Below are 26,035 nucleotides of genomic sequence, written 5' to 3'. Positions count from 1 at the left end.
TATCACAATTGTATGAAATTTATTACTTAATTAAGAATAAATTATTGTACGCAAACCTTCATTTTCTTAATGAATTAACGTTTAACCATTTATATTTTTCATATTTCAAAGTATATATAGTAGACATTTTCAACTACAGTACAAACCAAAATATTTACAAAGTATAGCTAAACATTTTATTTTATCAACGATACTCAACATTTATAGATTTTTATCATTGGGTATTAGTGCATTGATAGATGTTCACATAAGATTTTCATAAAAATTTAATTCTGGAGTTGGACTTGTGTTTGTGTTGATTTCAAGCGATGTGGTTCGATCTTTAGTATTTGATCATCTGATTCTCTCTCAATTAATGTCTAGCTTGATTTGAGGAAACAGAACATGTGATGTTCTTGAAGTTTGAGTTTTAGAAGAAAACTTGTATCTTCAAAGGAACTTCAATATTCGAGGGTGGTCGCCTTCAGAAGTTAGGAAGTCTTCTGGTTCTTGAGAGAATCCTCTCTAGACATTTTGAAGTAAAAAAATTATGTTCCAACACAAATAAAGAGAACTTCTCTATTTATAAAATTCTTTAGTGGACTTTATAGGCTTGAGTCTGGTTGGTTCACGAATCAAACTCATGGGCTCAACCACATGAACTTCTCTATTTATAGAGTTTTCTGGTAGGCTTTATGGGTTTGGACTTGATTGGTCCATGGATCAGACTTATGGGCTCAACTATATGAATGTGAGTCATCTTTAGTATTTAGTATAAATTAAGCTTATTTTTTGTGCTTAATTGAACTTTAGTACAAATAAATAATATTTATTTGAACCAAAATAATTATCTTTATTCAATCTTCAAAATGAAATTAACATCTGGCTAATAGAAAGCAATACAAACGCAGTAGAATTAACAGATCAATTTTACTCTAGATGCATCTAAACAATTTAGTGATTAACATGCTTAAAAACTACCCTAATTAAAATAAATTAAATTACAGAAAATACGTACCTTTTGTAGTTTATGTTCTCTCGAAATCTCCTTATGAACACGAAGTCGAGACCACCACTAGAGTTTACCTGCTATTCTCCATACTTAGAACTAGGTTGGAGGATTCGATAAGTGAAGGAAATAAGTGAGAGAGATGGAAATTTGAGGTATAAATTTAGGGTTAAGACTTGAGAACTAAGAGAGAAAAAAATAATTTGGTATAATAATTTTTTAATGTAAGAAATACCAAAAAGAGCAAAAGTTTTTGGTATAATAATTTTTTAATGTAAGAAATACCAAAAAGAGCAAAAGTTTTTTCTCATTTGAAATGAAGGCTATTTATAATTAGTTCATAAAATTTCAACACCTAACATTCCACAAACCATTAGTGAAACTTAGTGGGCTAGGTGTCGACATCTCATTTCGACATTTTACCATTTTATTCGTCCTAACTAATTCCGACATCCCAAGCATAAATCTGCATAAATTTTTTAAACTTCAAATCACATTTGAATATAAAACTAGTTAAAGTTTGAATTTTCAAAGTCAAAAGTCAACATTTTGACTTTTTACAACTTTGACTATTTCCATCAATTCCGAGTTTTTGAATATAAATCTGCATTCATAGTTTTAATATTTAATTCATATTTAAACATAAATCTTTATCTCAAACAAATAACCGACGTTTATATCACATACATTTGTTAGTTTCTCTCTCTTTAACTAATTTGAACAATTCAAATTATTCCATCATATTATTCTAAGTTAATTCCATATGAGCTAGTAGAAGAACTTAATAGACCTTGATCATGATCTCCAATGATTTGAGATTAATTGGCTAAACCCTTTTAGACTGAACTAATCAACATTCATTAACTGACGGGTCATTCGAATAAAGTTTGGTAGTTGCACTCCCCTCATTATTGATATATTTATGTCCATGTGATAGAACTATGATTAGTAAGTTAATCTTTCATAGGTTGTTTGTAACCTCGACAAGGTCAAAATACGGTTTTACCCCTGTGAATGCATCTTGCTTCTTAAGTCCCACTAATCCACTATTGAATAATTGGTTTTAAGTCCAACCTATAAACTAAATCCTTTTGAACCAATGAGAGGGTGGAACCCATTGTGTTAGAATTTATGTCCTAAAACTCGTAGTTTGTAGTTTAAAATTATATTTTATTCAATAAAGTGGTTATTGAGCATGTATTAGTGAAAGTAGAATATTATAATCTTGAATCCAATAAACTAAGGTCTCAGAGCTATCTAGTGTAGACTTGAACTTTATGTAAAGACACAAACATGAATCAAGTTCGATTATATAACCTAAATGGTCTATAGTGTATGAATAAGGTTGGACGCCTTGTTCTGGGGACACTATGGATTCAGCTCACTTTGGAGTTAGTACAAACAATATGATTCTAAATCGTTCATGTAGAGACATAGAAGTGGGGCATCCTATGTAAAGAGTGTACATAAGACTGGAACCATGAAAAAGTCACTTTTAAGTTATAACACTATTGGCTATATAAAACTTATTATTTTGATTATTGATGATCTAGGTAACTTAATCTTAATTTTGAGCTAATTATGAACTTTTATTCACACGAAATTATTCTTAGATCTACATAGATCAAGGTAGCAACTCAACAGCGCTGGCCCAATAAGTCTCTAATTTCAGGGGCAAGATCAGGTGGATGGCTAGGGACATAGAGTGCAAGACGAAATTCACTCCTACCCGCTTTAGTGTTAGTAGATAGGTTGTTCTCTTAAAAATTGAATCTATGTCTTGAACAAGGGGCACTACCCTCTCATTGGCTAAAGAAGTATTCAATTTAGAACTTATAACAATCATAAACTCATGAACAAAAGGAGCAAGATGTAATCTTGGGGATAAAACGATATTTTGACACAGTCGAGGTTATGAAAAAGCTATGAAGGATTAACTTACGAATCATGGTTATATCAAATGTGTTAGGATTTATGTTCTAAAACTCGTAGATTATAAATATAATTCATTGACCATTGTTAATGAAGTGTTATTAGTGTAAGAAATGTTATCGATTATATTATTAGTTTTATTTTAATAACCCAAATCCAATAAACTAACATCATAAGTTCTTTAATGAATCTTGAACAGTATGTAGAGACATACATGAATCAATGTTCAAGTCTTGAACTTATAGCAATCATAAACTCATGAACAAAAGTATTCATCTCATCAACACAAACTTTCACAACCAGCAATCATTCACCATTCATCGTTGGGACCTGGGATTCTCCCATCTACAATTAATCGCCTAGACTTGAGATTCATTTTATGAACGTTTACCCTCTTAGACCTGGGATTCACTTCACCAATGTCTCGCATTAAACTTGGGATTTCCACCGGTATCTTCCGATAGACCTAAGATTTCTACCAGTGTCTTGTAGAACTCATTCTCATTTCAGATCTGGGATTTTCGTTCACTAGCATCTCATTATTGGGATCTGGGATTCACTTTAAATAGCATCTCGAGGTAGACTTGGGATTCACTTTCTCTAGGATCTCACAATTCATTCCTTGCCTTGTGCTTGATTTGAATTCATGTGCGGACTTAGGGTGAAGTGTGCAATGTTGGTGAGATCAACACTTGTTGAGAGTCAATCCCACTCAACCTAGCCTACAACTTGGCCTGGTTGGTTAAATTCACTAACTTAGTATCATATCTGATTGTAAACAATAAAAGTTTAGTGACTTAGGAAATAATGTTGTTGCTTATCACTACAAGAAATATGGTGTTTCCCAGCGCAGCCCCACGTCAGCCAAAACCCTAAACAACATCAAGGAAGGTTACCTCGACATCAATGTCAACGTCGGTAGGTATGTCAGGGAAAGCACATTGGGGATACTTTCCCCGACACAGATCACTTTGGCGGTGGAGAATTTTCTGTCGACGCATGTTGCCAACACGTCGTGGAAGGGCTTCCTCGACGTGACAAACGTGTGTTGGGGAAGGCTATAATTTTTTTTTTTTGTTTAGTTGATTTATTTTTATTTTATTTTATTTATTTTTTTTCTTTATTATTTTAGTTAATTTACCTAAGTCCCGATGTGACAAAATTTGTAGTAAACTATGAAAATGAAAATATTTTAATCAATTACAAACAATATACACGAAATATGTTCAATACAAAAATAATTACATAATTCAAAACAATTACATTAACAAAAAAAATGAAAGTTAATACTCTAGTGCTCTAGTTAAGAACGTCAAACCTACAAATGACATAAAAGCAGAGTTAGAATATCACATATGTAAAATTAGATAAATTAAATATTGAAAAGTATGTACCCCAAGTGATCACGACCCTTTATGTGCTTAACTCATCTCCTCGATCATCTTCTTGATCTCCTCCATTTGTCGTGCATGGTCTGCCATTTGTCGATCTCACTCCTCCTCCTTCATGCGTTGTTCTACAATCATGTGATTATCGTGTTCAAGGCTCGCCTTTAGTTTGCTAACCTTCACCATGTGTGTCGAGTGGTGATATATATTAGAGGAAGAAGATGAAGTGGCACTCATCCTAGACTTGGGTTTTGGGCCCCAACCAAGACCTTTTGAGTAGCTCAGTCGTCTACCCAAAACTGTTTCGCATATCTCATCCTCAGTTAGTAGTTGAGAACCCTCTAGGACGTGCTGAGACTGAAGGTCCACCATTTGATTCTGCACAATAGAAGCTTATAACTTTGAGAGATGATCAGACTTAAAAACAGAATTGAGAGTATAACAAAACATAAAGTTTTCTTAAACTTACAAAAGTGTCCTTCCTATCCTCTAGGATGAGTTTGGTTTGTGGGAACCAATTAGGCATAGGTACTTCTCTTCACCTTACCATCCCAACACCTAGTTCTCATCATCAATGCATGCTTCTTCTTCGCTAGTTGTCCTCATCAAGTCACTACTCCAACGTGATTCAAAGGATAAAAGCCCTATGGCAGCGAAATATTTTACAAAATCATTTATCAAATTAATTTAAGAATCTTAAAATACCAATACATTGGCAAAGTATGTTCTCTGTATCTTTTATTTAGAATCAAAATTCTAAATAAAAGATACAGAGAACATACTTCTCTTAACGTCTCTGGATCTGCAAACCACCAAATTTGGACACCGCCCATCGGAGACCTTCCAATCTTCTAGAATGAGTTTGGTTTGTGGGAACCAATTAGGATGGAAAAAAGTTTAAAGGTAATTGAGAGAAACTGTTTTCTTTTTGCAAAGCAAAAGCCTTGACTTTCTTTTCTTGATGAGTTCCTTAAAAAAAAAACTGTTTTCTTATAGATATTTATAACTCTCTTTCTTTATTGGAATAAGAAAAACACTAGGAGAGAATCATGAAATTCTATTATCAAATATACTAATTAATTAAAAATTATTTGATTTAATTAACTTTTTATTCAAATATTATCTTAATGAATATCTCTATAATATCTTATAGATTTATATTATTATAATTAATTAAATAATACTTAATTAATATTTCATTCAAATCTTATTTCAATAAATATATTTTCTATATCTTATAGATTTATATTAATATAGTTAATTAAATCATATTTAATTAATATTTTATTCAAATCTTCTTTGAATTCTGTGCCATATCTTATTAATTTAATTAAATAAAACCAAATTATTATTTAATTCTCCATATTGATTTAATTAAATAAAACTAAATTATTAATTAATTCTCCGCTAAATTAAATATCTTATATTTAACTTAAATTAAATTTGAATCATATTCAAATATAAGCTTCCCTCATAACCAATAATTTTAATATGAATCCAATTCATATTAAATTAATATTTGAACTCATTCAAATATTTTATCTCTCATAAATTAATTTTGAATCATATCTAAAATTAAGTTTATATAATAAAGTTCGATAAACTTTATATCATAATGTATCACTATACATTAAACTAATTCTCAAAGTAAATTTGATAATTTCAAATTACAACAAATATGAATAAATCTCATTACCCTTTACGAGTTAGGAAGGGGACCTAATGGACCTACATATCAGAAGCTACAACGATTTGAGATTAATTGGCTAAACTTATTAACCACATTAATCAATATTTGTTAACTATGTGTACACTCCACTAAAGACTCACAGCTGAACTCTTCTCACTATAGATATATTTCTGTGTCTAGGGATATAGACCAATAACAGTAAGTTAGTCCTTCACGAATGTTCGCAACACTAGTTGGGTCAAGTTACAGTTTTACCTCTGAGTTACCTCTAATCCTTAAATACAATGTTCCTCTAATGAACAACATGTTTATGGTTCTACCAATAAACAGAAACCCCACTTGTGCCATAGAGAGGGTAAGACCCTTTGTTCAAGACCTAAAGACACCATTTAAGGGAACACTCATCTACTTACCCTAAAGTAGGGAAGAAGTGAATTTCATCTTGTGTAATTATGTTCCCAGCTCTCAACTCAGTTTTGTCTCAAAAAATGATAAGCTTATTGAGTCGACGGTCTGACCACTCTCACCCATACAAATCAAAGGACAATTCCTCACAAGCAGAAGTTCATAATACACTCAAGATTAAGACTAAGTTACCTAGGTCATTCTAGTGAAATAGAAACCTAACTAGTTAACAGAGTTTTACATCTAGTGGTTACTATTTCGCGGTCCGATCTTATGCAAACTCATTGCATATGATACCCTCACTCGCATGTGAACTACACGAACGTGTTAGATCATTGTGTTTATATCAAATACAAAGTGAGTCGTACCCATAGTATTACCAGGATAAAGTACCAAACCTTATCCCTATACTTTAAACCTTTTAAGCTGATCTCGAACATTGATCATTGTATGTCTCTACGTACTATTCAAAACTCATTAAACAACTTAGGATGTTAGTTTATTGGATTTGGGTTATTAAGACAAAACTAATAATATAATCAATAACAACTATTACAATAATAACGATTAATGAATTATATTTACAATCTAAGAGTTTTAAGACATAAATCCCAACAGTGACAACACCTAGACTCAAATATTTCTTTTCGCAATACCCTTTCTCCCACCACATTCTTTCTCTCCAAAATACCTCATGTATACTTAGACAAATAATTCCATCTAATCTAGTTCCTCTTTAACCGAACTCCTTTTTCGGATCCAAGCCTCACATTTGGTCCATTGTGAGGGTTGAACACCCGATTAATGGACTATTTGTATTCCATTTAGTTTTCGTGTTTTTTGTTTGTTGTAGAAAAGTTGTCAAAAATAAAAAAAGTGACGAAATATTTCAAATGTGTATAATTTGTTTTTTTTACGGACTTAAAATAATTTTAATTTTTTCTATTAGAAAAAAGAACATTATAATAATGACCAAAAAAAATGCCCAAACGATGGGATCCAAATTCGTAATATAAGCCAGAAATAATCTATACAGAAAATTACATAATTTAGAAGGAAACAATAAATAGGAGAAAAATTGGAAAACTCGGTCTAATAGCGCCAAACTAGGCCCGAAAGCCAGTTGTTCGGAAAGCAAAACGTGCCGTATTAGTCTAAAACGACGCCGTAGCATGTATCTTCGCGAAACACGCTCGATCTCGCCCTTTTCACGAGTTGTTCACCATCGTCCTCAAAGAAAAAAATTGTGTTGCCGCTGTAAACCCTAGGAGCAAGGGGCCAAAATCAACCATGGCGATCAGGCATCTACTCACCCTCGCTCGCACCTCTCATCGGCGATCCCCTGCCTTGTTCTCCCAAGCTGTTAGATCGGCGTCCACATCCCCCGCAGTAGCCTCTTCTTCTCCACCTCCCTCTCCTCCTCCCCCCAATGCCATGATCTACGATCGCCTCGCCGAGGCTGTCAAATCCAAGCTCAAACAGCTCGAGAATCCCGACCCTAGATTTCTCAAATATGGCTCCCCTCACCCCACCATCACTGACCACACCCGGATTCTCTCCGCCCCTGAAACTCGCGTTACTACTCTCTCCAATGGTCTCCGCGTAGCAACCGAGTCAAACCTTACTGCTCGGACTGCGACTGTTGGAGTGTGGATCGATGCCGGGTCGAGGTTCGAAACCGAGGAGACCAACGGCACTGCTCATTTCCTCGAGCATATGATCTTCAAGGGAACGGAGAAACGGTCAGCTAGGCAGCTCGAGGAGGAGATCGAGAACATGGGTGGTCATTTGAATGCGTACACCTCCAGGGAGCAGACTACGTATTATGCCAAGGTCTTGGACAAGGATGTTCCTAAGGCTTTGGATATTTTGGCTGACATCTTGCAGAATTCGAAGTTCGATGAGCACAGGATTAGTCGTGAGCGTGATGTGATTTTGAGAGAAATGGAGGAGGTAAGAATCCTTTTCCGCTTGTTTGATTTGCTATGTATGTAATGGAATTGTACAGCGTGCTTTCTTTCTTATGTGGGAAAGCGTTAGTAGCTTAATTGTTAAATAGGTTGAAAGTCTAGGTGGAAATAAATATCAGAGCACCCGCAACTCTTCACATATCAGAAAAGTTTGTTTCATGTATATTTATGTTTTAACAGACTCCATGACCCTTGTCTCTAGTGGCTCTAGCAACAGATTTGCTCGAAGTAGAGTGGTGACTATTGTTTGTTACTTGCAATATTTACGTGATTAACTTATTGAATACAATCACAATCATAATGTAGCAAAAGGGTATTTAAGTTCTGGTCTGAACTGTGGAAGTGCATTTTCCGAGCTAAATTTAGTTTGTTTTGCTCGTGTTCCTAACTTCCTATTTCCTAGTACACGAGGAGTCTCATTTCAAGCATGGAACTGGGGGGTAATTAGTTTTGTCCATGTTCCTAACTTTCTGTTTTTTTCAGGTTACCCCTGTCGAGTGTGGGATTGGCCATGACTTGGGACTTTTTCATTTTCAGACTTGACTTACATTTTATTGATATTGACCTGTGCAGGTAGAGGGGCAAACAGAAGAAGTTATCTTTGACCATTTGCACGCAACTGCTTTCCAGTATACTCCCCTTGGTAGAACAATTCTTGGACCAGCTCAAAATATCAGGACAATTACCAAGGATCATCTTCAAAGTTATATTCAAACACATTACACCGCCCCAAGAATGGTATGAACAAGTTATTTGATTGTTTGGTTACTACTTGACAGGGTATATACTGATGGTGATATTGACTTTACACATTAAAGGATATAGTTTCATCTTTTTGTTCATTGTGGTTCTTTTGGATGATGATTGGGTTGTATCTTTCTCCCATTTCTCTTCTCAATCAAGATACTTGTTCAATACTTCATTGGGAAATGATGCGACTGTTTCTTTCAGGTTATTGCTGCTTCTGGAGCTGTTAAGCATGAGGATTTTGTTGAGCAAGTAAAGAAATTGTTCACGCAGTTGTCAGCAGAGCCAACCACAGCTACTCAGTTGGTTGCAAAGGAGCCAGCAATATTTACTGGTTCTGAGGTATGAGAAAAAAAGATATCTGGAATTCTCATTTCTTTTTTAATAACTATACTCAATAATGAAATTCATTGATATTAACAGGTTAGGATAGTTGATGACGATATTCCTTTGGCTCAATTTGCTATTGCTTTTAATGGAGCATCCTGGACAGATCCAGACTCCATTGCCCTGATGGTCATGCAAGCTATGTTGGGTTCCTGGAATAAAAGTGCTGGAGGTGGAAAGCATATGGGGTAAATTTTTTCCTCTCCTCCTGGTGTCCTTTTAACATTTGTATCTTAATTTCAATTGTAAATTTCTTTGGTTATTACTAACCTGTGGAAATTATTTTCATGATTGTTAATGACAGTCATTTTTACTATTCATAATTATTAAAAAAAATTTAAAAATTATGAACAGTTCTGAGCTGGCCCAAAGAGTTGCCATCAATGAGGTAGCAGAAAGTATGATGGCTTTCAACACCAATTACAAGGACACTGGTCTTTTTGGTGTCTATGCTGTTGCAAAGGTAATTGTGGCAATGGGATTCTTCTTGAATATTCTATTCCTGAATGCGTACATCAATTAGTGCTTTGATAATTTCAATATGTATCATGGCCTTTGGTTTACTTTGATATTACACTGAGTCTCTTTATGTTTTATACCACACTTGGGCCTGTAAACGTACAGGGTTCTTTTTTATTCTGATCTGTTAGAACTATGTTGTTAGGATACCACCAGAAAGAAACACTCAAGATCACCCAAATATGAAAGTAAATGGAAATATGTTGTAATATCATAAGAAAAGTAACCATATAAACCTAGCTTTTAGAGAGGTAGTCTCTCCAAAATATCCCAAAGGATATCTCACATAATTCTTCACACCTTGCTCTCAACCCACTCACTCTATTTATAACTGGAAGCCCTAACAAACTTACTAATATGTCCCTTCTAATAACCATATTAATATTCTACTAACATAACCAGGGGTCTTGCATACATTCAATGGGTGCCTTCATTTTCTTGCTGGGAAACCATGTTTTCCTCTAACGTCTATGTTGAGAAACATGTGAAGCTTCTTGTTTTCCTTATCAATGTTTCAATTTATTATCTTTAACCTCTCTGAAATGTGCAGTTTGATGTAGTTTTTTTTGAAGCATTAATTCATTAAAGAGTAGATATGACTTGTATTTTCTCTAATTAAAAATAAAGCACTGTTAAATTTTGTTATTGTAGATTTATGGTTTTTGTCCATAACTTTAAGAAACAAATACTGCAGACTTGATCATGAGAATTCATGCCAAGCAAATACCAGGCCCCATACGAAATAAAAGAAAGAATGCAGTACTTGTTAAGCATTCTCAGCACACAGTTTTCATTCTATTAAAATCTATAAGCTTGTTTTGTGAGTAGCTTTTGATCTTGGGTCAGTTGCATGGTATAATGATTTGTTAATGACTTATTGTGATGTCTTTATAGTCACATGGCTTTCCAACCGACAGTTATCCAAAGCTAGTGTGTGTATCGTTGTTAAATTCGTGGACTTTCTATGAGGTTCAAATAACTCCAACCTGATAAGTTGTGTCCTTTGTGAGGACCATACTGTGACACTAATAAGCTTTGATGCATATTTTTCTGATTTTGTTTGAAGAAATTTCTTGTTGCTTTCGGTTGGTTCCTAATGTTTGCATTACTTGGTCTTAGCAATTTCTTGAGTGAATTTGGAAGATAAGAATTGAAGAGTTTATTATTACATACTTTTCCGAATAATAATTGGATTGAGGATGGTGAGGTTTGAGTTTGACCGTTTAAGGGTTTTTTTTCTTTTTTACTTCTGTTAATAATGCTCTTGATTCTTATCAGCTAGTTTTGGGATGAAATTCATTCTTTCCATTTTTCTATTCACTTTTTTGCGATTCATTTGTTTTCTTATGATTATGATAACTGCAGTTTGTTTTCTTAGCTGAAATATATGAATCTGATCAACATGTCCTTGTTTTCAGCCGGACTGCTTGGATGATCTGGCCTATGCAATAATGTACGAGACAACCAAGTTAGCTTACCGAGTTTCAGAAGCTGATGTTACCCGTGCACGCAATCAGGTAGATTCTGGGACTCTTATTCCTCTAGTTTTAAAGTTGGCTGTCTCCAATTTGTTAGTATTAACTGAACCTTGGAACTGATAGGGGGGAAGTATCCAAGCTTAATTCATATTATGTACTTGTTCTTTAGGCAACATTTTACTTTCTTGAGTTCTCTTTCACAAGTGGGGATTTTATGGCTGATTATTTCTGTGCCTTGTAATCCTTCATTTTTGTTTTTTTTAAATAAAAGTTGTTGATTCTATACTCAAAATAACAACAATAATAATAAGTAAGTGTATACACACACACACACACAAATAGAGCAACAAGAAGTGAGATGGAGCCTGACAAAAATTAAGCTGGCAATAACATTGCCAGTGTCATTGGCGATAACATTAACTGGCCAGCCAGCTTACACAACTGTGTCCAACATCATTCCAGCATGCTTCCGGATATAAAAATTTCATTGGCTATATCTAGAGAACTTGTTTATAATTGGCTCTCAATAACCGTTGGATGTGGATTTGGGCTGGTTTTTTTTTCTTCCACTCTAATAACCAGTAATATGTTCACCTATTGACATACACTTTCGTCACAATTTGCAGTTGAAATCTTCTCTATTGCTTCACATTGACGGAACAAGCCCAGTAGCTGAAGATATTGGTCGTCAGGTACACTCCTTCCCAATATCTTAAATATTTACATTCTTAAGCCATATCAGTTGGTTCAACATAATATGCAATTTGGCTTTAGAACAAATGTGTTTGAGATGAGTTTCTTGCCTCCTTTCCTTTGCCATATGCTTGTCTTTTTGGTCATGACCAATGAAAGCATGTTAATGGTAGTGTTTTCCATCGTGTGTGCAGCTGCTTACATACGGTCGTAGAATTCCGTTTGCCGAATTGTTTGCAAGAATTGATGCTGTTGATGCAAGCACTATAAAACGTGTTGCAAACCGGTTTATTTATGATAGGGTAAGAATGAGGAAGAGAGTTTGAGAGTATAATTCTCTTTACCCGTTTCACTTCATTGATCAACCAATGTCAATGTTGCAGGATATTGCAATCGCGGCATTGGGTCCCATCCAGGGTTTGCCTGACTACAATTGGTTCAGACGTAGGACATACTGGAACCGTTATTAGACGATGCCCATATCATTACTGTATTATTTTTGTTCACATTCAGCAGCAATGTTCTCGCAAAATAATCTTCCTTGCCAAAAAAATTACATCTCCATCCAGAGAATCTCAGGCGGATTAGTTCTTATTTGCCAGTTTTTGTTGAAGTGTCATACAAAGGAATAAGCAGTTTGTATGTTTCCTGTCCAAGTGTGATAACTATGGCATTCCCATGTCCCAATCTTTGACATTTACGCTGAAATTTTATTTAATCATTTTTGGTAACTCGACAGTTTTTTTTTATGACTTTTTCTTTTATTTTCTTGCTTTTTGGCCCTTGTGAATAATTGCAGAACAGGTGTCATTTTTCTAATTTATACATTTCGTTGAATCTTTTCATTTGACTAATTTTCCTAGCCAACAAGCTTTTTCTTTTTGTCCAAGAAGCTCGGGATCAGTAGTTGGCTTGTATAAGTGTACATTTCTTACAAAAGAAATGTTTTAATTTCTTTTTGATTTATAAAATTTAAATGGTGTCGTAATCCCGTAACGCCTAAATTGAATATTACTTGGGAACTTTCTAGTCGATTGTACTTACAAAATGAGTATTTGAAAACTTCTACAAAAAAAATGTTTTATCTTTTGAATCTAAAATTTTACTATATTTTATAAATATTTTGGTTCATTTTGTTATTTTTGAAAATGCATTTAATAATACAATAATGTTCACCTTGTCTTTCCTTCAAGAAATTGTTAGAAACAACCCCAAAACATTTCATCTTTCTTCTTTGGTAAATTGTTGTAATAGTTTTTAGCAAACTCCCTTTGGTAGACTGTTACAATTGTTTTTATCAATCTTTATTGACTTGAAAGTTGGCCCACAACCGTTTTTAGCAAACTTGTTTTTTGCCCGTTATCGTAGAACGATCATCTGAAGTTGGCCTAGGAAGTTACTGAAAAATGGTAGCGACAGAGATGATGGTCAAAGGTTGGTCAGTGATGATAGTAGAAACGGTCAAAGGTTGGTCAGTGACGATAGTAGAAACGATCACTAGAAGTTGGCCAACATCGGTTATTGAAAAATGTCGTCAGATGTTGGCTGGCAACGGTTGCTGAAAAAAGGTAGCAGGAAAATAGTGACCAAAAGTTGTCGAAGGTAGTTGCTGAAAAATGGAAGTTGAAAGTTCACAAATGGTGGTCATGGAAAAATGGTTGTTGAAGTTGGTCAATGATGGTTGTCAAAAAGCGATCCTTGGCTAACAACGATTGTCGAGAAGATGAAAATCACTCATTACTCGAACATTTTCATTCAAATTGGTCTTGGAAGTTCAAAAATTGTGTTTAGTTTGTGAGTGAGGGCTGCTATGCGTTTTAGATTCAAGGAGGTTTGCGATTTAATCAAGAGAACGTGAGGTAATTTCTCAGGTGAATTCTGAATAAGGTGCAGTTATAGAGAGCTAAACGACTCATTACTCATAATTTTCCTTCACCAATTTGATGTAAGAAGGTCAAGACAATTTAGAGCAACTTTGTAGAAGGAAGTTTTGTCAAAAGAGTTATGAGTTTTCTATGTCCGGTCATGTATTCTAAACAAAAATTGAAGTTATGGACAGTAGGCTAGTGTTATGCATATTACGCGAGATCATGAGTAGCCGTTTTGGGAACAAAGAGGTTATTGTGCATGGTGGTGGGCATTGGATGCACCACTTTTACACGAGGTGTGTGCAACCAAGGCAGCACGCGAGGAGGGCTACACAGGATGTTAGGCACGATAAAGTGAGGCACGCGACGTGCCTGTGCGTGAGGTTAGCATGCGTGCATGCCCAACGGGAGCGGAAAACCTCTTAAGAGGTTAGCACTCGGGCAGCCCAATGTGCGACCAAGGCCCTGCCGCCCATCCATGCGCGCTAGCTAGTGTCACGACATGATTTTGGGTCTTTTTGGACAATTTTAAAAATTTTAAGTACTCCTTTGATAGTTTATTGGTGAAAGGGAGTTAATTGGATTATGTTACCCTTATTTTAGAACAAGAAGAGATCAGACATGTTTATAAACCAAGGATTTAGGTCTGTATCCGTGAGTGGAAAAATATTTGGTTTAAATATTTCAAAGCATGTTTTAAGCCATGATTTATGTTAAATGTTTAGCTAGTTATGAATTGCTTTCAAGCATGTTATTATTTGAAGTAGTTATACAAGATTATTGTTATTGAAGTTATGTTTAAGGATTATTGTGAGTAAATGATTTCTTATTGCAAAATGATTTCTTACTGCAAAAGGATTTAAGGTTTATGGTTTATAAATGTTTTATTTGAACCAAACTATCTCAAAATTACTCGTTATGGGGTATGCTTAAATTTACTCGTACGGGACATGTAAAAATTACTCGTCATGAGGCAGACTTAAAATTTGCTCGTGATAGAGAAGGATTAAATTACTCATACGGGGCAGAATTAAATTACTCATAACTGGGAAGGATCGGAAACGGTATCGAGTAATCTCTATCACCTCCGAGGAGTAAATGCATGGATTTCGAGCAGAAAAAATTGGGATTTATGTTACTATTTCCTAATTGCTTAAAGGTTTATGCTTTCACGTTATAATTTGTCGTTTATTGTTTTAAGGTTTTACATATTACTATTGCAAAGATTTCTAAAAAACTATATTTAAAAAAGTACCACTCACTAGGCTCGTTTAGCTCATCATTTTCAAAATGTTTCCCACTTTCCAAGTAGAAACTATGTCCTCAGAGTCTAAATCGTTGCTATATGTCTGGAAGTTTTTAACCGTTATCGTACATTTTGACAAAGGAGAATTTGTTATGCAAAAAGTAAAGAATTATGCGATATGTAGGCAAGGTCGTTATTAAACCAAGTATGTTCGAAAATGAAAATTATTGTTAATGGGTGCTTACCTAGATTTCCTTTGACAAAAAAGATTTGTAGTTTACCCTTTACTCTTAATGATGTAGATAGGTGCAAGCAAAGGTGTCGAAGCCAGGAGAGTGAGGCTAACTAAAAAGTTTTGAATAAAGGCTTCAAACAGATGAGATTAGTAACAAAAAGAAAAGAAAAAAGAAAAGAAAAAAGAAAAGAAAAGCATTAAAAACAATTTGGTGGCAATCAAGAGAGACCAAGTATTAAGGGAAATTTTAAATGGCAACTCAATTTAGAAGAAAAATGAATTAAAGATTGAAATCAATAAGAAAAAGGAGGAATGGGGTTAGACTATTAATCTATTCTTATCATTGAATCAAAGATGATTAAGAATTGAATCATGCTTAAGTAAGAGGGGTTCTTTTATTCAAGATTCTTCACAAGACCAACTTGCTTGATCTTAGAAGAATTTTGATCAAAGTTCAAGGAAAGAGATGATTTCCACCTGGAGTTAGTTTAATTCTTGCAATATTAAATAAAGCCCTAACTTGTTCTTCAAACAAAATTACAAGTTCATTCATAATTTTGCAATCAAGGAATTAATTGTGGCCACAAAAAAAATGCAATTAATTTCTAATAATTTGGCAAGAAGAAATTCATCAAGCAACATTCAATTTCAAGAATTGATACAATGATTTATTGGTGGATTCCAACAAAAATTTACATCAAAACAAAGATCGAATCAAACCCTAATTACATAAGAAATTAAAAAGGATAAATTCTCAAAGAATGGATTAACCCAAACCCACTTACCTTAAGAATTTTAGCCCTCCATCATGAAGATTGCTGGAATTTTAATTGAAGATGAAAAAAATAGTAGAATGAGGCTAAAGATTCTGAAAATTGGGAGAAATTTAGGAGAATTGGAGATAATTTGGGAGAAAACAGTGAATTGATTGTGTGATTAGGGATGATTTATAAATCATCCAAAATACCATCAAAGAAGGATTAAAAACAATTGATTTAATTTAGGATCAGACACACAACGTAGCGGACCCGAGCACGCTGAGGGGCTCAAAACGGCATTGTTTGGCTTTCAAAATTTGTATTTTAATATGCATCACTTGACTTTGAACCTGTGACTTGGGGGTCGGGCACGCGTGTGTGCGGAGTTGCCATGTTTCAATGACTTTTCCATTATTTACCAATTTTTCCGTTCTCCGTTTAAATTTCTATTTAGGTGAATTTTGTGTCATTGAGTTTATATGGGAGTCTACTTTCATATTTTGCATCAAAATATCAAAATAATGAACATATGTATGATATAGATTGAGAATAAGCTAACTATAAATGGGTCAATATTTGCCCCAACATACGTGTTATGTATAGTGTTGTTGTTAGTCTTCATACTTAGGTTGGGTTTTGGTGATGAGTTTTGTTATGTAAATAAGGTTTCATGTTGTGTGTATAAACTTATATAAATGTTGTTTTAATTAACAAAAATATATAATGTTTTAATTAAGAAAAATTCCTTCCAATTTTGCTTATAAGTTACGTGTTATAACTTGCATTGTTGTTCATAGTTTTATGGATTAAGGTTAAGGTTAAGTTAAGGATCAACTGGTGTCGTTCTTGAAGTGTGTGATATCGATTGGCTTCACGCCACGTCTCGGGGCAAGCAAGCAGGTGTTCGGGGTGGGATGTGACAATCTCACATTGAAAATTTTTATGACATCAATAAAGGGTCCTATGCTATTCTCTTGTCAAGGACCGATTTGTGGGAACCGACTAATTGGAAGAGCAAAAAAGAGTTTTGTTTTTGTAGATTTTTTCACATAGAAAAGTTCTCTATCCGGAAATCCTCAAGAGAGATAAGAGAGGGAAACTACATCTCCTCTAGAGAAAATTGTTCTCCTCTCTCTAATATGATACGTGAAGTAGGGATAATCTTTGAACCATGAAAGATAAATAGATATGCTAGCAGAAGTAGATTAAACTAAAACACTATATTTGCATTCAATTTTAAGGATTAAATCATGCTTTAAAGTGGCAAAAACAGATATTGAAATACTTACATTTGAAGCTTGAAATTTTCCTTAGATTCTTATTTAATTTGATCCGAAGCAAGATGTAGTTTACCACGAGAGTCTTCCATAAGGAAGAAAAGTTTAATATAGTACTCGAAGTGAAAAGGAGATGTGTAAACCCTAGATCTTCTACCCTTTTGTTACTTGAGTTCATAAGAAGTTAAGTTTTAAGTGTAACCAAGACCGCATGTGTCCATGAGTTTTTTGAATTGGATCAAATTTTGGTTAAGTAATATTTGCTCATTTGCATTTGGTCTTTAAGTAATTGTTAAGTTATTATAAGCATTGATAACTTGTAGAAATATAATTTATTGTGGCTTTTTAGGTAGAATAATGGGATCAAAATGCGTAGTAAATGTGTCAAGATGCGTAGCTTCTAGTGAAAATTCATAACAATTAGAAAATACAACTTACATAAGTCATCATGTCTGTTTTACCTTGGTTTTCAGTGTTTCAATGCAGGATTATGAATAAATGAAGAAGTTAGTGAATCACAAAGGAGCGCGTGCAAAAGACTATGTGAGAATAATCTTATCTGGCGAGTACAATCCCTAGGCGAGGAGCTACATCATCATGTGCAAATTCATGACTATTAGGAAATACATCTTCTAGTGAACCTTCTTCGCGTGAAAGGGCATTACAGGAATGAATGTCCAGTTATTTTTGCTAAAGGTGAAGAAGGTTCAAAACAGACACAAGTAGCATCCCACTCAGTTTAACGGCCTATGTGAGGAGGATCTGCGTTAGACAAAGGAAAGAGAGTGATAGATGTAGAATTTAAGGGAAAGTGAGAAAGGAAAGTTGATGTAAAAGTTATCTATGTAAGTCTAGTTTTGTAAAGTTGTAACCCCAAAGTTAGGTAATAAAATTAGTATTTTGAAAGTTTGAAGTTTTTCTTGTCTAAATTTTGAGGAAGAAATTTCTTAAGAGGGAAAGAGTTGTGAAACCCGCGCTTAAGTTAAGAGTTAAGAGACAAACTTTTGATTAAGTGTTTAGATTAGACATTTTGTGTGGTTTGTGCGAGGAAAGGTGGTTTATTCCACGAAGAAGAAAGTTTCACAAGGAGACTTTTGAAGGGGTTAGGTGACAAGAAGTTGATGTATAAAGTAGTTCGCAAGATGGACTTTTAAAATGTTAAGTGTAACTACGCGATAAAAACATTACACAAAAAGAAAGTCTGGCGAGAAGAAGTAAGGAAAGTTCAGATAAATTTCTTGAGTTTGTTTGATGGACCACACGTGTAGAGATTAAACTAAGCATGTTCAAGATTAAATTTTAAGCTTACAAGTGTTCTAAGAGTAGGAGTTGGCAAACTAACATGAGTTTAATCATGACTAAGCTCGTTTAAGAGCTCTATAAATAGAGGACCTCAGTCATTTGTTTTGATAATTTTTTTTAAGAGAAAAACGAAAGTGTTAAAATGTTGTTGGTTTAGCTATGCGAGAAGAGACTTGCGAGAAGAAGGACTTACTAAAGTTTGTGAGTATTTTTTTTCTTAAAAGTTTTGTGAGTGATTTTCTTAAATGTTTTCATGTTAAAATCTTTCTTGTGATTCCTCTTCAATATTTTGAAAGATGATTTCAAATAAGAAAGGTATTTCAAAAGGAATTTCTATGAAAAACTTATATGTTTTTAAGCATAATTTATAATGTTAAAGTTTGGTTTGATGATTATGATTTCAATACTATAAAATGGTTTTCAAACCATTAGTTGTTTCCTTGAGTTGATGTTAACTTTTATGTGCACAGAAAGAGTCAAAACTACATGGGGTGTACGCACATTAAAACAGTATGTTCATAACAAACCACGTCCTGAGGGGTCTATTGCAAAAGTCTATCTGATGAATGAATCAGGGACCTTTTGTTTACGATACCTAATTAGGATTGAGACGCGATTCACTAGAGATGAACTGAATGATGATAGCATCTTGGATGATAAGACGATGGGTGAGTTTGAAGTCTTCATTCAGAAAGTTCGACCATTAGGGGCGTCAAGCATTCAAACTCTATCACAAGAAGAGTAACGTCGATTTCAGTGGTACATTCTTAACCATGTAGATGAAATATCAGAGTACCGCAAGTAAGCATTTCTAACCTTTAACTTAGAACTTACATTTGATATTTTAAGTATTCATTATATAACATTTCATTATTAGGAGACACTTGCGGTTTATACGTCCATAAGTTCAAAATGCTCGGGAATTTAACAAAAGACACCAACGAACATTTCCCAAATGGTTCAGAAATCATGTATACCTAGAGTTTGATGTCTATGAAGCAATAACTTTTGAATGAGAATTTTGTATATGGTCATTGACATATGGATTTCAGGTTATAAAAATGTGTGAGAGAGAAAACCTTTCCACTGATTTCTTTTCGCTTGCGATGGGACTAGCACATGAGGTTTGGTCTTATAGTGGATGCATTGTTGGTGGAGTGAGATTTCACACAGTAGAACTTGATTCTAGACGCCCTACACAAAACAGTGGAGTAATGGTAGTCGATGAAAAAAGTGCCAGTGGAAGTGGATACAACAATAATTTCTATGGTGTTCTTGATGAAGTGTTGGACGTTCATTATCCAATGGGACGATGTGTTTGGCTATTTATGTATAGATGGTACGACACAAACAACATAAGCCATAGAACACATGTGAAATTAGGGTACAAATCAATCAACACGTCCCATTTTTGGTTCACCGAGGAACCAGTCACCCTTGCGACATAGGGACACCAAGTATTTTACACAGAGGACCAAAAAATGGTACCAATTAAAGTGTTTTTCAAGTGGTCCAAAATAAACGTATATGGGACGTATCTGAAGTTGTCGGGCATCATGTCGATGAGATAGTTGAGGATGACATTCTGTGAAAACTCGATGTTGATCCTATAGCGGTTGAAAGACCGATTCATTCTAACATTGCCGACGACTTCATAGACGATGAGGATGACCAATTGTCCCATCAAAGTGAAGCAAGCGATGACAATTGTATTGAAGAACCACATACCCACATATTTTATTATTTTACGCATTCAATTTCATGTACTCGTATTTGTTTAATTAATTTTGGGTTATATGTCTACAGTTACTATGTCATCATTCCCGACGACTTTCGATGACACAAATGTTCTCTTTCTTGAGTTCAGTGAAGAGTTGAACAGTGTGGGACCGACGACGTCCTCTGTGGACAACACCTCAGGTGATTGGTAATATTTGATGTTATGTGCAAACAATTACATTTAGTCACTGTTTGTTTCTAACATGACTTGATTTGTACAGTAGAGGTGTCTTGACTCACTATGACTCCCAGGAGACGTCAACAGTCTTGAAACTTGGAGTTCGAGAGGTATGTTTAGAAGAATGATAGAATTCCAATAACCATAATCCTAGGAGCAGATAAGCCAATATCTCAACATGTTATATGTTTCAGCAACACCATTGACGTGTGTGTGAGATATACTTTTCCAGCCTGCAACCTTAACTGGACAAATGTTGAGAGAGAGTACATTGAGGTGGTAAAGAGCGCTCTACAGATAAAATTAGCAATGCATTAGTTTTTTTTGTTTAAACATACATCGGTATAAACAAAGCTAACATGTGACTTTTTTTTTACTTTCTAGCGGTTTTTCGTGCTTGATTTCAACGATCAAGCACTTACTAGATTTTTTTAGCATCAAATGCTCACATCTTTTAAGGAGTTCAGGGGCGACTGTCACAAACATTTCAAAAAGTACAGCGACCTGGAACAGGCACGTGCCAACTCACCTAACTATTGTGGGACGTATGGAAAATTGACACTTCTTGTGCGATCACTATATGAGCTATGCATTTCAGGTGAGATCGACATATTGCAATGGTATGATTATTTAATTTAATTTTCTATATGCATGCATGTATACTTTTAACAAACATGTCCATGCAAGAGCAATCATGGACGAACAAGGCTGCGAGACAGAAGCAACCTTACAATCATAGTAACATATCAAAGTTGTTTCAACAATGATTGCACGACGTTTATGAAAAACGAGGTCAACTAGCCGACCGTCTGGAGTTATTTAGAGAAATCCACGCTCGGAGTGGACAATTCATTTGGCAGGCAGCTACGGATGCGCATGTAAAGTTCAACTTTATTTTGTCTTATCTTGTACTTATACTTTATTTTGTAATTATATAAAATTTAATTTGTTGCAGAGTTAAATGCTTGAACTTCAGTCTACTCAAAAGGTCTTGGTTGGCGACTCAAGCCCAAGTCCATCAAGAGTTGTGCTAGCGGTTCTTCGACCATATATCTGCATTCTATGATGGTTGAAAAAACTAATGCAGTCCTGATTGAGCAACAAAGACTCAAGCTTGAAGAAGCTAAACGAATGATTGAAGAGCATAGAAGATGTCTAAGCTGCAGGCCAAAGAAATGGAACAAATGAAGAAGTTGCTTGAAGAAGTGACTCGGGACAAAGAGGATCGTGTAATTAGTTTTCGTATTAATTCTTAATTTATTTTTAAATTTACAATTTAAAATTTAGAATTTGAAAATTAAACTTAGTTTTGTACTCAAATCTCAACTTTTTTTATTATTATTTTAAAATTAAATCTCAACCATTTTTTCTTTCAAAATAAGTTGAATCTTTCACCTTAATAATTAAAATTAAAATTAGTTGTTTTCGTTATAACTTAATTTATTTTTTAAAATTAAATTTTATTTTCCAATAAAATATACTAAGATATTGTGTTTTAAGATAAAGATCTCTCAAATTTCATCTACATTTTATTAACTAAATAATATAAATAACTTTTTCTAAAAAATCAGCTAAAATTTGCCTAAGAGACAAGAAGATAACTTTTGTATCTTTTTGTTGTAAGTGAAGGTTTTTTGTTCTTCCAACTCAATGGTAGGTTGTAGACTTGAAAATCAAAGATGGAAGATAGAAAATGAAGATAGTGTTTGCATGCTTCAAATATTTATATTACTTCTTGAAAATACATAATAAAGTTGAAGGTGAAACTGAAACTTCAAATAGAAGAGGGTGAAGATTGGAGTTTATCGCTTAAAGGTGGAAAGATTAGGGTTTGTCTGCTCGAAGAAGATGAGATAAAAAAAGAAAAGTGAAAAATTGAGATGAAGGAAGATTTTCAAAATGGAAGATGAGAAATGAAAAACAAAAATGAAAAAAGAAGAAGGAAGATCATTGCAATGGGTATGAAAAATGAAGATGAAAAGTTCTGATTTTGATGAACATGAAAGAAGATGAAGAGTTGTGGTAGATGAAGATGAATGGTTTTTGTTTAGATTAAACAAGTATGTAATCAAGATTTATTAAGGCGTATTTATTATATTTTAAGGTTTTTTATTTTTTTCATTTTTCTTATTTTTGGAAAAAAAATGTTTTGGTATATTTGAAAATGAAAAATTTGGAATTTGTATTGTAGTTGACCCAAGAGGAAGAAAAAGACTTCGGCCAAGCTTCATTTAATGCTCACTCTCACTTTCACTCTCTTCATATTGTGATTATCGAAATTCTTCCAAACGCCAAAATTTCCCATTTCCCTTTTCTCGCCTCTCCCGCTTCGCTCTTTCTTCTTTGATCTCATCGCCATTTCTCTTTTTATTTCTTTCTCAATCCCCCAACTCTCTCTCTTTTCATTCAGATCTCTTCTACATTCTCCTATTCTTCTTCTTCACCACTTCTCCATTTAACCCACAATCTCTTTCTACCTTCCCCATTCCTCTCCAATGGCCTCCTTCACTATCCCATGTCCCAAGGCTTCCACTCTTCCCAGTTTCGGCTCCAGTGCTCACAAGAATCGGCATTACAACCACATTAACCCCAATCTTTCTCTTAATCGCCTCTTCAAGGATTCCTTTTTGTTTGGATCTTCTTTTGTGGACTCCCCACTTTCTGGGGCTGAGGTATGTGACTGCCTTCATTCCACATTCTTGTTATAACCTTCACTGACTTCATGTTTTTACCGTCTCTGGACTCTATATGTGCTCAACGTAATTTTTAACTTTGTAATATTTTTTTTAATTCTCTCTGGATAGATTCTGTTGGAAGGTTTTGGTATAAAACCATGTTGGTTGAGTGTAGGAAAGTAATTGATGGATTTGGAAACATTTTAAGTTCCAATTTTTGGGCCTACAAGAGGTCTCTTCGGTACGAGTTTCTAATTTCTTTTTGTCATAGTTATTTTTATTCGTGCCACTTTACTGTTCAATCAGAATCATAGCCTAGAGAAAGAAAGCTGATGAATTAAAGAATGATGAGAAAGAGCGAAGATAAGAGAAAGTGATGGTGTGTATTGGAAGGCTTAGTACAGGATTATTCACTGTTTTTGGGCTGTCTTGTGGAAGAGCAGATTGGTTCTTCTGTAGCTTCCTACACCCAGTTTCATTTCATGTTCTCAATGAAAATCGTTTGTTGTCCCAAAAGGAAGGTTCTGTTTTAGGTATTAAATTATGGTGTTTAATTCAGTCGGCAGCATATCCAGCTTCTCTGTTTTGGTGTATTCAAGGGATTTAAATGGATCTCTTTTAGCTGGAGATCCTATCGGTCATCATTTGTAGTTCGTAGTGACGAACAGGAAACTGAAAGAAAATTTGTGTGCCTAACGGTTGATGTTTTAAACAAGTTCGGTGTAGAGGACATTTTGAAGCTGAATGATGGGGCAATACTGATGACTTTGTTGTCATCATCATAAGTTGTTCACAGATGTGTTTCTTGCTAATTTGTTTTTGAACTACAACTTATATGAGAAGAATTGTGTGTTAATGGAGCCTGTAAATTGTGAGATGTTTATGCTTCTAATTACATTTTGATCTTAGTATGTTATTCTTTTGTGCTTTTCAGTGGCCGAACAAGAAAAAGTCTACTGGTTTGGTTATGTATGCATTTAAAGAGGTTAGTTGTTGGAATGAACTTTTAGGTCTATGTAGATTTCTGAATGCATTCATTGATTTTAGGTGTGTATATATATTTTTTATAATCCTAGGTGGTGGTTGGAAAAACTTCAAATTCTGCTCCAGCCATTGTCTCTACACCTGGGAATGGTCCATCTGGAAGAAAAACCGAGTCTGCAGTCACAGTTTCTGATCAAAGTTCCCTTCCCGACGAGCTGTCAATTTCTACCTTCATGAGCCAAGTTTCAGATCTCGTCAAGTGCGTTACTATCTTCCATAGTGTGTAGGAATTAAACTTTGAGAGTGTTGAGTTGCACCACCTTTTTTCATTGAGACTTTACATAATTTTTTCTTATATGCAGACTTGTAGATTCAAGAGACATAATGGAACTGCAACTAAAACAACAAGAATGCGAAATTTTAATAAGAAAAAAAGAAGCTATACAACCAACACCACCTGCACAGGCTCCAAGTCCATACATAGTATTGCCACCACCTCATGCGCATACCACGGTTGCACCTCCACCGACCCCAGCACCTGAGCCTAAAGCTACTTCTACTGCTACTGCAACTCCTCCCCCTGCCCCAAAAGCAGGTGGATCGCATCCACCTTTGAAATGCCCCATGGCCGGAACATTTTACCGAAGCCCTGCGCCGGGAGAACCTCCATTTGTGAAGGTAACTTGAAAATGATATAATAAAGGGAGAACAAAAATTTGTCAGGACTCGACACTTCTGTTTACTTGGAACTCGTTTCTCATATCTCACGTGTTCTGTTTTTGTAGGTTGGCGATAAAGTGCAGAAAGGCCAAGTGATATGTATAATTGAAGCCATGAAGTTAATGAATGAGATTGAGGTTAGCTTAGACAATGCTAACCATTTTATTTTTGTAAATTTAGATACATATGTAGTTGGTACTTATTCTATGTTCGACTTCAGGCTAATCAATCTGGAACCATAGCTGAAATACTGGTTGAAGATGGCAAAACAGTCAGCGTAGACACGGTACACTCTCTCCGTTGTCAAACATAGTGATACGAAATGCTTATATTCTGTTTTTGCCCTTGAAAACAATCTAAATGTTAAAATCTTCTTTTGTTGTGCAGCCTCTTCTTGTGATCGTACCTTGATAAACTAGAAGAGAGGACAACCTTTCGATCCATTGCCTTTTTTTTCTTCTTTATCTTCTCTCTTCTTTTAATTACTTTAGGTTCAAATTTGTTATAGATTTTACGCACTCAATGTGTACTTTTAACTAAATAAAGACGATCTTTTATTTATTGAACATGATGACCTCTTTTATTATGATTAATATTCAAATGTCTAACAATTTCTTCCCCTTCAGAGAATTGAAAATCATCTTGATCGAAATTATAAATCATTAAAGTTAAACAAACCATTCACAGTAACATATTTAATAAGAATTTATACATAATAACTTAAATAGAACCACACTATACATTTCCTTTAAAATGTCAATAAACCCTTCAATGAGAAGATGAAGTGTAATAACAGAAACAGTAAAAAAAGGAAAA

General features: G+C 34.5%; 2 protein-coding genes across 2 annotated transcripts; both read left to right on the top strand.

Annotated features, from left to right (window-relative positions):
• The first annotated feature begins 7,611 nt into the window (after positions 1-7,611).
• Positions 7,612-13,016, top strand: LOC101222695 (probable mitochondrial-processing peptidase subunit beta, mitochondrial). Its single transcript, XM_004137150.3, has 9 exons — positions 7,612-8,356; positions 8,947-9,111; positions 9,325-9,462; positions 9,544-9,695; positions 9,862-9,970; positions 11,445-11,543; positions 12,131-12,196; positions 12,392-12,499; positions 12,581-13,016. Exons 1-9 carry the CDS (start codon positions 7,694-7,696, stop codon positions 12,665-12,667), a joined length of 1,587 nt encoding a protein of 528 aa, XP_004137198.1. The 5' UTR covers positions 7,612-7,693; the 3' UTR covers positions 12,668-13,016.
• Positions 13,017-23,061: 10,045 nt separating this feature from the next.
• Positions 23,062-25,812, top strand: LOC101222930 (biotin carboxyl carrier protein of acetyl-CoA carboxylase 2, chloroplastic). The gene is made up of 7 exons (XM_004137151.3): positions 23,062-23,512; positions 24,450-24,500; positions 24,592-24,758; positions 24,862-25,177; positions 25,285-25,356; positions 25,440-25,505; positions 25,607-25,812. The coding sequence occupies exons 1-7, from the start codon at positions 23,336-23,338 to the stop codon at positions 25,628-25,630; spliced, it is 873 nt and encodes a 290-aa protein (XP_004137199.1). The 5' UTR covers positions 23,062-23,335; the 3' UTR covers positions 25,631-25,812.
• Positions 25,813-26,035: the final 223 nt, after the last annotated feature.

The sequence above is a fragment of the Cucumis sativus genome, chromosome 4 (assembly GCF_000004075.3).
Source record: "Cucumis sativus cultivar 9930 chromosome 4, Cucumber_9930_V3, whole genome shotgun sequence".
In the NCBI taxonomy this organism is placed as follows: Eukaryota; Viridiplantae; Streptophyta; class Magnoliopsida; order Cucurbitales; family Cucurbitaceae; genus Cucumis; species Cucumis sativus.
The sequence above is the reverse complement of the archived record's forward strand: the minus strand, read 5'-3'. Positions and strand labels throughout refer to the sequence as shown.